Here is a 15,066-nt window from a genome sequence, read left to right as displayed (position 1 = left end):
GGGAGAGGGGAGGTAGGGACAAGGAAGAGTTATTTGTTGTCATAAAACCTGTAATCCCACTTTATCTTCAGATCATGTACATAAATTACTTTGATAAAAATAAACATTAATTTTGAGGTGTGGGACATGCTGGCTCCAAACCAATACTTTCCACTTGACATAACCATAAGGATTCAAAGATAATTGAAATGAGAATGACTTCTCATCATGTAGTTCAATGTTATTTAAAACCAAGTCTACACACCTCTTACAATTATCTCGTGTACTCCCGGTGGTATTCACCCAACGCTTTCAAGCCTAAGGAGTAGTCTGTAAAACCCTCCTTGGAGCAAGTGGGTAATCAAGAGACCAATGTTATCATCTCAAGGACCAAGGCCTACCAAAATTGATTCAAGATGTAACAAAAAGCCTGCCTAGTCCAATAATCATTAAAGAATGCAAATCCCATAATTTAAAAATTCCCCACCAGAAAAACATTAGGCCCAGATTATTTTAAGGCAAGTTCTACACAACCTTGAAGGAACACACTCTTCCAATCTTATTAAAATTCTCTAAGAAAGTAGAACAGGATGCTTCCTCCAACTCATTTGACACTAGGTTCATCTGTATCAAAATGAGACAAGAACCAGACAAGAAAGGCAAAGTGTAGGCCAATCTCACTTGTAAACATAAATGAAAAATCCCAAGATGGTAACAAAAGAACCCAATGATATATCAGTAGTGACGCATGAAATGTTTCTTAAAGCACGTATTTTGGGGGATGAAATATAAAGTACGCCCTAGCGTTCCTGCAGCAGGCAAGTTCACGGTGTTTATGGTGGAACATTTTGTGTGCGTCTGAAAAAACAAGGAGCACAAGATGATCAAAAAACATGGCGCATGCATGTGAGCTGGCAAGCTTTCTCATTCTTACAGGTTTCTGATTTTAAGAAATGGTTCACAGAGAAACTGGCAGAAGATTAATCCTGATCTACCTCTGTTCTGAAGTAGGGAGGAAAAAATAAGATAGAAAATTGTAGCATAACCAATCCAACTTCAGACTATTGTGGTCTCACAAGGCTCCAGGGGACCTCTTTGACCCAGTGACCCTCCTTGGGAGACACAGCAGTCCCTCCTGAGATCCCAGCCTTTTCTGTAAATATACCCTGCTGAATTGGTAATAGATGTGGGCAGAGACTTCATGCCCCGAACCCTTCAAACTTTCTGGATTCTGAGAACGGTCTTGGCTGTGAAGAGTGACTTGTTATAACTAGATATTGCACATGAACTTAGGGTCTTCTCCATATCCCTTTCCCCTAGTCAGGAATTGTGTCTCTATGGCAGGCACAGATCCATGAAGGGTGGAAGAAGCATTACTTACTGTGCCCGAAATACTCTCTCAAACTCTGGTGACCCAGTGACTGCTGGGGGCGTAACTTTGTATTTTAATCTTGCCTTTCCAACTTGCAAAGCAAAATAACCTGCAAGTAAAGGGAAACGTTGCGTTAAAGATGGGGCACGTCATTAGTCATTAGTGGAATGCAAATTTAAATCACAATTAGATAGTACTACATACCTATTACAATGTCTAAAATCAAAAAGACAGATGATAGCAATTAAAAAAGACAGGAGAGGATATGAGAGCAACTGAAACTTTCATACAATGCTGGTGGGAATGTAAAACGGTACAACCACTTTGAAAAACAGTTTGGAAGGAAGTCTTTTAGTTAGACATACCTCCAATGTATAACCCAGTCATTCCATTCATAGGTATTTCCCTAAGAGAAACAAAATTTTATGTCCATACTGTAGAGGCCAAAGCCCTTGGCCCCCTGGAGGTTCACTGAAAATCACTGACATGAGGCAGATTAATTAACAGAAGTTAAAAGAAAGATCACACACATTTATTTCATATGTATACATAGCAGCCTTCAGAACAAAGACCCCGCTCCACAGTGAGGTACAGAAGTTCATATGCCATCTTGAGGCTACAGAAATGTGAAAGGAAAATAAATCTCAGGACCCCAAAATCACTAAGCCAACGGAAAAGTCAAGCTGAGAACTCCAGCAGGCAAACCTGCCTCCCATTTTAATTCCTAAATAAGATAGCTACAAAGCACAATTTGCCCACAAGGAAAAGCTTACCTTCACAGGTGCTGGACAGAAAGTCACCCCCTGCTCATCTGAGACAAACACATATCTGATTGCTTATGTAAAAATGTGCCGATCACGGTGGCTCACGCCTGTAATCCCAGCACTTTGGGAGGCTGAGACGGGTGGATTACCCAAGGTCGGGAGTTCGAGACCAGCCTGACCAACATGGAGAAACCCTGTCTCTACTAAAAATACAAAAAATTTGCCGGACGTGGTGGTGCATGCCTGTAATCCCAGCTACTCAGGAGTCTAAGGCAGGATAATCACTTGAACCTGGGAGACAGAGGTTGCAGTGAGCCGAGATCACGCCATTGCACTCCAGCCTGGACAACAAGAGTGAAACTCTGTCTCAAAAAAAAAAAAAAAAATGCAGATTCACTGAGCCAGACTAAATTGTGTATTCAGTGAAAGGCTTATCAAGGACTCAAAAGAATGCAACCTTTATCTCTTATCTATCTATGACCTGGAAGCCCCTGCTTTGATTTGTCCTGCCTTACCTAGACCAAACCAATGTACATGTTACACATACTGATTGATGTCTCATGTCCCTCTGAAATGTATAAAAGCAAGTTGTACCCTGACCACCTTGGGCACATGTCATCAGGACCTCCTGAGGCTATGTCACGGGCATGTCCTTAACCTTGACAAAATAAACTTTCTAAATTGGTTGAGACCTATCAGATATTTTGGGTTCACAGAAGCAATGCAGGCTCAGAACATGGCCAAAAAAACAGGTTATGGTGGTAAGTCAGGTTTTAGTGGCAAGACAGGATATGGGAGGGGAAGAAGAGGCGGCTCAGCTAGCCAAGGGAGTCATGTTATGCAGATGCAATCTCACAGATAGCAGCCCCTCGGAGAAAATAGATGGTAAGTGTTTCTTCCAGATCTTTACAGGTGTCAGACTCCATTAATCTCTCCCAGATCTGGACAAGGGAAGGCCTTGCTGCATTCATGGAGATTCTCCACAATGCAAAGTTCCCCCACAAAAAACAGCTTTGCAGGGCCATTTCAAAATCTGTCAAAGAAATCTATCTTGGGTAAAATATTTTTATTTCCTTCAGTACAAAGAATTGTACACAAATATTCACAGCAGCTTTGTTTGTAACAGGAACAACTCTGTGATGGCTAATTTTACCCATCAACTTGGCTAGCATATGGTGCCTAGTTGTTTGGTCAAACACCAGCCTAAATGTTGCTGTGAAGGTGTTTTTTTAGATGTGATTAATACTGAAATCAATTGACTTGGAGTAAAGCAGATTACCCTCCTTAATGTGGGTGGGCCTCATCCAATCAGTTGAAGGCCCTAGGAGGTAAGACTGAGGTCCCCCAAAGAGAAAGGACTTCTGCCTCCAGACTGCCTTCAACACCAGATTGTAACATCAACTTTTGCCTACCAGCCTTTCCTGCAGATTTCAGACTTGCCAGCCCCCACAATTGTGTGAGCCAATTCCTTAAAATAATTCTCCGTGTGTGTGTCTATGTGTGAGTGTGTGTATTGATTCTGTCTCTCTGGAGAACCCTGACTCATAAGAGTATCCATCAACAGGTGAGTAGATAAAATAAATCATGATAGAGCCATACAATGGGATACTACTTAACAATAAGAAAAAGGAATAAACTATTGATACCCCCCAAAAATGAGTGAATCTCAAAATAATTTTGCTGAATGAAAGCAAGGATTTTAAAAAAGAGTACTACTGAATAATTTCATTTATATAAAATTCTCAAAATGCAAATGAATCTATAGTGACATAAAGATTGCCTGGAGATGAGGAGGCCAGGAGGGAGGGGCCACTAAAGAGAGCAAAGACCACCTGGTGGCCATGAAGCCGACCATCCAGAGGCAGAACTCCTTATCTGAGGAGTTTAGAAATAATTGATCTTCCCTATATCTAAGGCTGGTTCCAGGCTTCTTTCCCCAAAATTTATACGTAACTAGACTTTCTCTACCTCTATACATCTCCGGAATGCATGCATGACAAAACTCATTGTGCAACCCTTGCTGACATTACGACACCAAAATGTCTACAAATGTAATCATTTATCATGACGTACGTGGCTAATATGGACTAAATTACCCCTAAGCTCTTGCTTTAAGGTCCATAAATACCCCTAAGGAAAATCCTCCCCGGCGCGCTCAGTCCTCTCGCTGAGGCAGCCCGCTGCACTCTTCTGCAGCTTTCTCTCAATCTAATAAAACTTTCCTTTTCAAACCTATACTGTTGTCAGTAAATTCTTACTCCCTGTGGGCCAATCACTTTCCATTGCCAGGGCTCTGACACCTTGCCCAGCAGGTACAAGAAAACTTTGGGGATGATGGCTCCTACCTGCCGACATTTCCCTGTTATAAAACAGTATGACTTTCTTCTCCTTTATTTCGTTAGATAATCAACTCTGATGCCTGGGACCACCTTCATCTTGTGATGAGCTCTGTGGACTTCTTTCACTTCCACATCCATACTTCCCCCTCTGTCAGTTTTTGAGCCTTCAATAGGTCTTGCCTCCTGTCCTTAACTTCCTCTTTTCACCCCATAATAAACTTCTGGCATTGAGACAGAGCCAGGAACACTCTTAGGGACCTGCTAGCCACCTCAAGCATGGAAATAAAAACTCTTGAGTTCCTTCAAGGGAAATTCCAAGCACCTTGCTAGCCTTCAGTCCCGCTAAGCGAGAAGATAATAATAGTTTAAATAATAGTCACCCAAATAAGACAGAGTTACAAGACGTTCGGTTCCCTATAGAAACTAAAGATAACGTCTTCACATAGATTCTTGAGTTGTTTCTCAGAAACCAGGACCTCCATCAGATGGAAAATGCTGACCACCGTCACATAGACCTCAGCTAAGCGGGAACTGAGGACTGAATTCTGACCACCATTCCCTGTTCTAAATTTCTTCCTGAGGGGCCTGCAGAGAATCACACACACACACTTTATTTTCGTGAAAGGAAAATAAATCTCGGGACCCCCAAATCACTAAGCCAAAGGGAAAAGTCAAGCTGGGAACTGCATTGGACAAACCTGCCTCCCATTCTATACCTAAATAAGATAGCTATAAAGATTTTTTTTTTTTTAAGAGACAGAGTCTCATTCTGTCTCCCAGGCTGGAGTGCAGTGGCATGATCTCAGCTCACTGCAACCTCCACCTCCTGGGTTCAAGCAATTATCCTGCCTCAACCTCCTGAGTAGCTGGGATTACAGGTATGTGCTACCACGCCCAGCTAGTTTTTTGTATTTTTAGCAGAGATGGGGTTTCACCATGTTGGCTAGGCTGGTCTTGAACTCCTGACCTCAAGTGATCCACCCGCCTCAGCCTCCAAAAGTGCTGGGATTACAGATGTGAGCCACTTTGCCTAGACCCCAGATAAAAAAAAGAAAAAAAAAACTACATAGCTCCCTCACAATTTACCCACAAGGAAATTCCTTGTGGACAAAGGACAGACAGAACTCAAAGTGATTCCTCTGCTCACTTGAGACAATACATATCTGATTGCTTCCTTCGATTCAGTAAAAGGCTAATCAGAAACTCAAAAGAATGTCTCCTATCTACCTATGACCTGGATACAGACTTTGAGTTGTCTCGCCTTTCCGGACTGAATCAATATACATCTGACATAGATGAATTGATGTCTCATGTCTCCCTAAAATGTATAAAACCAGGCTGTGCCCTGACCACCTTGGGCACATGTTGTCAGAAGCCCCTGAGGCTGTGTCATGGGCATGTCCTTAACCCTGGCAAAATAAATTTTCTAAATTGTCTCAGATACTTTTTAGTTTAGAACCTTAATATTTCTTTCTGCTAACCCCAAGTTTTTAGACAAAGCCTTGCTCCCTTAACCAACTGCAAACCAAAGAATCTCTGAATCCACCTGTGGCCTGTAAGCCCCTGTGTCAAGATATCCTGCCTTTTGAGGCCAAACGAAGGTATAACCTCCATGTATTGATTTATTATTTTTCCTATATCTTCTGCTTTCCTGAAATATACCCCTGCTTTTAAAAACCCTTGCTTGGGCCAAGTCTGGTGGCTCACTCCTGTAATCCAGAATTTCAGGAGGCCGAGGTGGGAGGATCACTTGAGACTAGGAGTTCAAGACCAGCCTGGGCAACATGGTGTGACCCTATCTCTATAAAACAAATTTTAAAAACCCATTTAGGCATGGTGGTTCACACCTGTAATTCCAGCATTCTGGGAGGCCAAGGCAGGAGGACTGCTTGAGCCCAGGAGTTTGAGACCAGCCTGGACAACATAGTGAGACCCCATGTCTAGAAAATAAAAATACAAAAATTAACCAGGTGTGGTGATGGTGCACGCCTGTAGTTCCAGCTACTTAGGAGGCTGAGTAGGCAGGATCGCTTGAGCCTGGGAGGACAAGGCTGCAGTGAGCCAGGATCAATGCACTCCAGCCTGGGTGACAGAGCAAGACCCTGTTTCAAATAATAATAAAATAAATAAAATTTTAAAACCCTTGCCTGAAAGCCATTGGGGAGTTAGGGTCTTAAGCATTAGCTGCCCAGTTCTCCTTGCTTGGCACCCTGCAATCAATGCTTCCCTTTCTGTCACTGCAAATCCTGGTGCTTGTGTTTGTTTCTGTATGCTGGGCGAATGGACCCACGTTCAGTTGGGTTACAGTAACTATTATTTCGCTTCACATTATTTATTTCAGTTTTAGCTCCTTACCAGTTGTCTCCCCCACTATCCCCTTGTCTGACTTGTTTTAGTACCTCAATATCTGTTTCCTACCTGCTAATATTTTTAAAATGTTTCCTTTTAAAATTCCACACCAAGTGTGTAGTTTGGGTCTCCCCTGTGTTAAGAGTATTAGAGGCAATGTGTTTCCTACTGGAACAGGATATGATCTCCCCCTCTCACAAGAAGTCAATATTGATCCTGGTGTAGCAAGGGCTCTCAAAGCAGGCTCTTCCCTTCCACTAATCCCCTTCTGCTACAAATAAGCTGTTGTTTAGGATTTAAACATTGTCACTGAATATCTAAAGTGTGTAAATGCTGTCCGGGCCCGGTAGCTCACGCCTGTAATCCCAACAGTTTGGGAGGCTGAGGCGAGTGGATCACTTGAGGCCAGGAGTTTGAGACAAGCCCGGCCAACATGGTGAAATCCCGTCTCTACTAAAAATATAAAAATTAGCTGGGTTTGGTGGTGCACACCTGTAGTCCCAGCTACTCAGGAGGCTGAGGCAGGAGATTTGCTGAAACCCAGGAGGCGGAGGTTGCAGTGAGCTGAGATCGCACCACTGTACTCCGAGTCAAAAAAAAAAAAAAAAAAAAAAGTGTGTAAATGCTTGGGATTGGAGTTTTCTCATTCACACTGCAGCCTGAGAGAGCAGAGTGAGGAGAAGGAATGTACAGATGGGCCCTGGCTGTCTCCAATCCTGGGCTCCATCCCTCCAGGGCAGCATCAATCTGGAAAGGCCAATGACTCATGGGCTCAGCTAAAGGGATTTGTCCATTGAGGGGGAAATGAGGACTTGGCCACTCTGCACCTGCTATTACCATTGCTTCTAACATGCTTCACAGCCTTGCAGAAAATACTTGGCAAGTCTTCTTGTTTCCACCTATAAAATGGAAATAATGAAAGGTATGTGCTCCTAGACTTATGAATTAGTAATGCACAGGAGCCTAGAGCTTCAAAATGAGGCTGGGAGTAAGCAAGCCTTAAAAGTGCTATCTTTTCTTATGCTAATTGCACCCAATGGGCATCTGTTTGTGACACTAGCAAGTGTGAGGAATGAGCTTCAGTAAATGGAAGAGGTACTGAGATATCCCACCTACTCCCAGTCCAGCCCCAAGAAAGAGGATTCAGCTGGGCTCACCTCCAGCCCCAAGGGATAGAAGCCCTTCTGTTCTCTCAGGTGAGGGGCCTCAGAGAGACCATGGCTATTTTTGGAATAATATGATGAGAGTGGGGCCAGGTGCGGTAGTTCGTGCCTGTAATCCCAGCACTTTGGGAGGCTGAGGCGGGTGGATCACTTGAAGTCAGGTGATCAAGACCAGCCTGGCCAACACGGTGAAACCCCGTCTCTACTAAAAATACAAAAATTAGCCAGGTGCAGTGTCGTGTGCCTGTAGTCCCAGATACTCAGGAGGCTGAGCCGGGAGAATCACTTGAACCCGGGAGGCAGAGGTTGCAGTGAGCCGAGATCGCACCACTGCACTCCAGCCTGGGCCACAGAGTGAGACTCCCTCTCAAAAAAACAAAACAAAACAAAAAGAACAACAACAAAAATTAGCCGGGCATGGTGGCGCGCCTGTAGTCCCAGCTACCCGGGAGGCTGAGGCAGGAGACTTGCTTGACCTCGGGAGGCAGAGGCTGCAGTGAGCTGAGATCACACCACTGCACTCCAGCCCGGGTGACAGAGCAGTATGTCTTAAAATATATATACGTATATATGATGAATATATGATGACAGTGGGGTGCTATTTCACCTCCTTTTCTGTAGTTTCAACTTTATTTCCCTTCTTATGAGTTGATTAAAACCTCTAGATAATAATCTCCTTTTGCTTTGCCTGTCTTTCCTCTTTCCCTAGCTTTCTCCAGAGATACACATGTGCTGAGGAGAAACCAAAAATGAAATCCCAACCCCCAAACAACTGAACAGACCCACTCTTGGCCAAGGGAACCCCAGAGAGACCTGAAAAACTGAATTCCCTGCCGTGAGGGGAAGGGAGGTAGGACACACCTGGTTGTGCCCCCTCCCGTTTGGAGTCTAGGCACAACTGCCCAGGATTAAGGTTAAAATGGGGATCATAAGACTAACAAAGCCGGCTGCAGCAAGAAGACATCAAATTGTAGACAAGACCTAAGGCCTTGCAAGGCAAGGGTTAAGTCACGCCCTACAAACCATCAAATCTCATTAGGCCAGCTCTTTTAAATTAACCCAGTACGCGGCTTACTTTCCATCTGACGCTGGTATAGCATCACATGACCTCTTTATCTCTTTTTTTTTTTTTTTTTTTTTTTTGAGATAGGGTCTCACTGTCACCCAGTCTGGAGTGCAGTGGTGCGATCTCGGCTCACTGCAACCCATGGGCTCAAGCAATTCTCACACCTCAGCCTCCCATGTGGCTGGGATTACAGGTGAGTGCCACCACACTCAGCTAATTTTTTGTATCTTTAATAGAGACAGCATTTCATCATGTTGCCCAGGCTGGTCTTGAACTCCTGGGCTCAGGCAATCTACCCACCTTGGTCACCCAAAGTGCTTGATTAAAGGCATGAACCACCACACCTGGCCACCCCTTCTCTTAATGTAAGCATTTCTTTGTGCTGAATTCAAGTCTTTAAACAAAGCTTTACTCCTTTAACAACTGCAAATCTGAGCATCTCTGAGTCCACTTATAATCTGTAAGCCCCCTAGCTTTAAGATATCCCACCTTTTGGGGCCGAACCAATAGATACCTTCCACGTATTGATTTATGTCTTTGCCTGCAATTCCTGCCTCCTTAAAACGTATAAAACCAAACTGTAATCCAATTGCCTTGGAACCACCCACTGAAGGCTTCTTGGGTTTGTGTTTTCTCCGAGCCATGGTCACTCATATTGGCTCAGAATAAACCTCTTTAAAAGATTTCACAGAGTTTGGTATTTCTGTTAACCCCCGCCCCGCCCCCCACCGAAGGAAATCAGAATATTGCACCTCAAAATATGACTGAACTAAAGAAGCTGCCTCAAGGTCTTTGTGACCTCTCCACTGCCTCCTGTCTCAACCTGTGGTCTCTACCAAGGCACAGGATGCAGCTCAGCAGTCCTCTGAAACTCCCTTATCTACCTAGAAACCAGACCCCCTAAGACAAACACAATTGCCTGCCGTCTCCTCCCTCAGACCTCATTATCTCATGTGGAAAAGAAGACCGAGGAATGCACACACCTGGACGGACTTTCCCACCAGATTAAGCCTACCCCTCTGGCCAATCAAATTCCAGAGAATCATTGACAAGTTACTTTGTCTCCCAGTCCATTCATTCTCCCTAATAATTGTTTACTACCACTCAAAAGAATTGTCTGCATTCCCCATTTCCTCCCTCCCCTGTGAAGAATGGTATACAAACTGCTGTACCCCTTTGGATTATTGGGCAACCATTCTCTCATGCTGTGCATATTAAAATAAATTGTCATACCCTTTCTCCTGTTAATCTGCCTTTTGTCAGTTGACGTTCAGTGAACCTTCAGAGGGTGAAGGGGAAGCTTTCTCTCTGCCCCTTACCCCCTGTGATGCCCACCCAGCCACAGCTGGGTACCTTCACCCCGTCTCTACCTCTCCATGCAGCAGAAACTTCTCTCTTCGAAGAAGGACCTTAGGATGGGAACTGACAGTGCTGAGCGCCTACATGGGGCCAGGAACTGTGGTGGGATTTCCTCCCCAGCGTCCCATTAAACCCTCTTTGATGGTGACATTGAAGGGCAGTATATCCTGAACAGGGACACCCAGCTAGGAAGTGGCTAGACCAACAGATACAGCTCTGTCTTGAAAACCTAAGCTGCTTCAACCATGGCACATGGTGTCCCGACTCCATGAACATCAGACTTGCAAAAGGAGCAAATTCTGGTTCCTAATGCCAGCTAAACAGTTGTGTCTTCCTCTCTCTGTCTCCCTCTTACACACTCTCTCCTTTGTAAACCAAAAATAAAATTCTAAGCCCCCCAACCATCTAAATGGAGTCCTCCTCTCAGCCAAGGGCATTCCAAAGTTAACCTAAAAAACGAGTTCAGGCCATGATGGGGAAAAGGTGTCAGATGTGCCTCATTATATCCTCCTCCCTTTGGAATTCAGGCATAACTGACCAGCATTAACATTAAAACAGACCTTAATGTTAATCCAAACTACACCATTTTGTAAGCCCCCTGCCATTTCACAGACCTTGGTCAAAGTGAAACATTCCATGGGGGTTCGGGCCCTGAGAAATCCTGCCTAGCCACCTGACCACAAGACACAGGAACATCTTTATCATACCCTGCCAAGCAAAGGCCCAACTGAAGAAATATCCCTATCAAATCCTGACAGAGCCCAAGGAACATCCCTGGCCAAACCACCTGAACATAAGAACATCTTATCAATATCCTCCAAGGCAGCAAGCCATACTGCCCAAACCCCTCCCACCCATACCTATACATACCCCAGCCTGTAAGCAATGGCGGGCTCTGGCATTAAGCTGGTCCCCCATTTCCACAGGTTTTTGTAATAAACCTGTGTTGTTGTAAAGCCTCTCTCTCTTTCCCTCTCCCCCTCCTCTCTCTCTCTCTCTCTCTCTCTCTGTGTCTTTCTTTAACCCCACCTTCCCTTTAAAAAATCTAACACTTAAGACTTTTTGTAGAAATAAGACACCAAATTCCAGCCTGACTCTAGTATAGCATCACATGACAGACAGCAGGCCTTGAAAGAAATTGAAGTATTTTACCCTAAAATATATTTCTTTGTCATATTTTGAAATGGTCCTGCAAAGTTGTCTCTTGTGGGGAAAGTCTACATTCTGTAGAAAATCCCTTTCCCTTGCCAGGTCTTTTCTCTGATCCAGGAGAGAATTAACAGAGTCTGGCACCTTTTCAAGTCTCATAAGAAACATTTACAATCTATTCTCTCCAAACGCCGCTACCTGGAAGGTTCATTTGCATAGTAAGAACCTTGGCCTCCACAACCCCTTATCTTAACCCAGGCACTCCCTTCTATGGATTTGAGGTCTGTAGATAAACTCTTTTAATCAATTGCCAATCAGAAAATCTTTAAATCCACCTATGACCTGGAAGCCCATGCCCCACTTCCAGGTGTCCTGCCTTTTGGGACCAAACTAATGTACATCTTACATGAATTGGTTGATGTCTTATGTCTCCCTAAAATGTATAAAACCAATCTGTAGCCAGACCCCTTTGGGCAGATGTTCTTAGAATCTCCTTGGGCTGTCACCGGCCACTCGTCCCTCATGTTTGGCTCAGAATACAGCTTTTCAATTATTTTACAAAGTTCAACCCTTCATCAACATCTTTTTTTTTTCTTTGAGATGGAGTCTCGCTCTGTCGCCAGGCTGGAGTGTAGTGCTGTGATCTCAGTCCACTGCAACCTCCCCCTCCCAGGTTCAAGCGATTCTCCTGCCTCAGCCTCCCTAGTAGCTGGGACTACAGGAGCGTGCCATCACGTCCAGCAAATTTGTGTATTTTAAGTAGAGACGGAGTTTCACCATGTTGGCCAGGATGGTCTCGATCTCTTGACCTCGTGATCCACCTGCCTTGGCCTCCCAAAGTACTCAGATTACAGGGGTGAGCCACCGCGCCCGGCCCTAACACCTTGTCATTAAACATTCCCTGTCCACCATTAATCATCATTCACCCAGTCTCCTCTCCTCTCTCCCCACCCCTACCCCATCCAGCCCCCTAACATTCTGGCCCCAGTTCACACACCCCCTGCACAAGCAGCAAACAGGGAGGATGAGCACCTCTGTCAGCTTTGGGACATCTGTGGACCTGCAGGCCTAGGATAAAGGCGCATGCAGGTTTGGTAGCACCTGTGAGTCAGGATGCTACCAACAGTGAGCCTTAGACCTGTTAAATTAGGTTTAGCCTAAAGCTGCCTTCTGACATATTTTAAGTTCGGCCTAAAGGTTTCTCCGTACATCGTGAACTATATGCTTCCGTTTTCTGGGAGTCGCTTTCCTTTTTCTGTCCGTAAATCTTCTTCTACCACGTGGCAGCCCCAGAGTCTCTCTGAACCTATTCCGGTTCCCCATGCCCAACTGTGAATCGTTCTTTGCTCAATTAAACTCAGTTAAATGTAATTTGTCTAGGGTTTTCCTTTTAACAGATCTAAGTGCTTCTTTAATTAGAAACAAATATCCTGCTCTTCTCCACAACAGATTGTGTGACTCAAACCACAAAACGTGAGCCTGAAGGTTCAAGATCTTCATACAATCTCAAAACAGACTGGCTAGGCAAGACATTGAGCATGCACGGAGGCCTGGACTGGATCCTCAGCTGTGAGGCCTTCCTGCTTCTGGCTGTTTGTGTAACCTGAGCAGTCTACGGCTTGGCCCTATTTCCTGGTACAGGCATACTTGGAAATATAAAGAAATATGCATGCTTGGTAAGAAGTCTTGCACTCTTGCACTCGGACCCCTTTCCCCAGCTGACATTGTAGGTAAGATAATATGAATTGAGCAAATGTGACTCCCATGGAGTAAAAGCCCTCTATTTAACCAGGCACTCGGGATATTGAACAATCCTAGTGGGAAGCTGTTTTAAAATTTAGAGCTAATTACTTAATCTAAAGCTAATATTTCTGAAGGAAGTTTTTTTCAATCTGATAATCATACCACCATAGGCAGTTTATTTAAGAAAACACATTAATTAAAACGTCAACGTTCAAGAAATCACAACCAGGTTTAGAAGCAGGCACGTTTCCTTTGGAACACTTGTAATTAATATTCACACCACTTCCTGCAGGTTAGCAGTCTACTAACGCTCGTTTGAACGGGCTGTGGGTCGTAATCACAGATGATGCAGAATCGCTGAGCTCGGAGGCCCCACAGCGTTCCAGTTGGGAGAACTAATCTCTGGAATGTTCTCAGTCTCTGCTTGCCCCTGGGAAGAAGGGGAGCAGGCGGCATGGGTGACCCTGAGGCGACTGTGCTCTGAGGACCCAGAGCTACCTGCAAGGGCAAGTAGGAAACAAAACACCGGACCCATCTCCCTCCCTCCCTCTCTCTCCCGCAAGCCTTGTCACACACACACACACGCGCGCACACACACACGCACACACACGAACTTCCCATGCCTCTTACTTTGCTGACAGGCCGAGAGAATAGAGACAGCAGCCAGCAGGATCGAGTTCCCGGCCATCTTTCTCACGGAACTATTTGTAGAGCGCAGGGGAAGATAAATGGCGCTTCTTGACTTTGAATGCTGACCTTCCTTATCGGGTAAACAAAGTTGGGGACCGGGTGGGGGGAAAAGGCTGATTCAAGCGGCTGAATGACCTTTGCTCTGGAACAGAAGTCAGGAAGGCAGGCAGGTCTGGGGCTGCCGGTCACAGATCTTTATGGGGCTGGGAGTTGCTTCCGGCGTTTGTTTTAAGCCTCTCCCACGGCCAGCGGGCAGGGCTGTAGCTCACTGTGGGACCAGCCCTCCAGCCGCAGTGCCAGTTACACTATCTTCTCTGCCAATGCACAGACTCTCTGGATCCCTTTCATCCCCACGCCCTTCCCTCCCAGGGCCTTGCTGAGACCTTTCTCACCTCCTGTGGAAAAAGTGAGAAGGAAGTACTTACTTAATCCTGTTGACATTTTAAATGCTAATTTAAGCCAGTTCTAATTTATTCACGCTCTGAATGGCCGATTTAGGATTTGAACCCAGTCTAGCAGATTACAACTGTGCCCTATCCCCTGCACCAGGCTGCCTCTCACTGTCACCTAGAGACTCTGATAATAATCATACTTTTTTTAAGACAGGGTCTTGATCTGTCACCCAGGCTGGAGTGTGTAGTGGCACGATCATAGCTCACTGCAGTCTCCAACTCTTGGGCTTAAGTAATCCTCCTGCCTCAGCCTCCCAAGTAGCTAGGACTACAGCCACAAGTCACTGTGCCCAGCCATTTTTAAAAAAATAAACCGGCCGGTCGCGATGGCTCACACTTGTAATCCCAGCACTTTAAGAGGCCAAGGAGGGTGAATCACGAGGTCAGGAGATCAAGACTATCCTGGCTAACACAGTAAAACCCCTTCTCTACTAAAAATACAAAAAATCAGCTGGGCATGATGGCATGAACCTGTAGTCCCAGCTACGCAGGAGGCTGAGGCAGGAGAATCTGCTCTTTAGAGATGCAGATTCTGGCCTGGAAGGATGGCTCATGCCTGTAATCCCAACACTTTGGGAGGCTGAAATGGGCAAATGGCTTGAGCTCAGGAGTTCGAGACCAGCCCGGGTAACATGGCAAAA

General features: G+C 45.1%; 1 protein-coding gene across 3 annotated transcripts in view; it reads right to left on the bottom strand.

The window, feature by feature from the left end:
- Nucleotides 1–14,263, bottom strand: part of MGST2 (microsomal glutathione S-transferase 2) — a 37,452-nt gene extending 23,189 nt beyond the window's left edge. Inside the window, exons 1-2 of one of the 3 annotated variants that reach the window (XM_019025762.3) lie at nucleotides 13,914–14,263; nucleotides 1,361–1,460 (exon numbers count right to left, since the gene is read on the bottom strand). In XM_019025762.3, the coding sequence (XP_018881307.1) occupies nucleotides 1,361–1,460; nucleotides 13,914–13,971 (158 nt within the window). In that variant the 5' untranslated portion in view covers nucleotides 13,972–14,263. The remainder of the gene's footprint in view (nucleotides 1–1,360; nucleotides 1,461–13,913) is intronic. The other 2 variants (XM_019025763.3, XM_055384725.2) reach the window with 2 other exon arrangements.
- Nucleotides 14,264–15,066: the final 803 nt, after the last annotated feature.

The sequence above is a fragment of the Gorilla gorilla genome, chromosome 3 (genome assembly GCF_029281585.2).
Source record: "Gorilla gorilla gorilla isolate KB3781 chromosome 3, NHGRI_mGorGor1-v2.1_pri, whole genome shotgun sequence".
NCBI lineage: Eukaryota > Metazoa > Chordata > Mammalia > Primates > Hominidae > Gorilla > Gorilla gorilla.
This window is presented reverse-complemented; position numbering and strand designations above follow the sequence as displayed.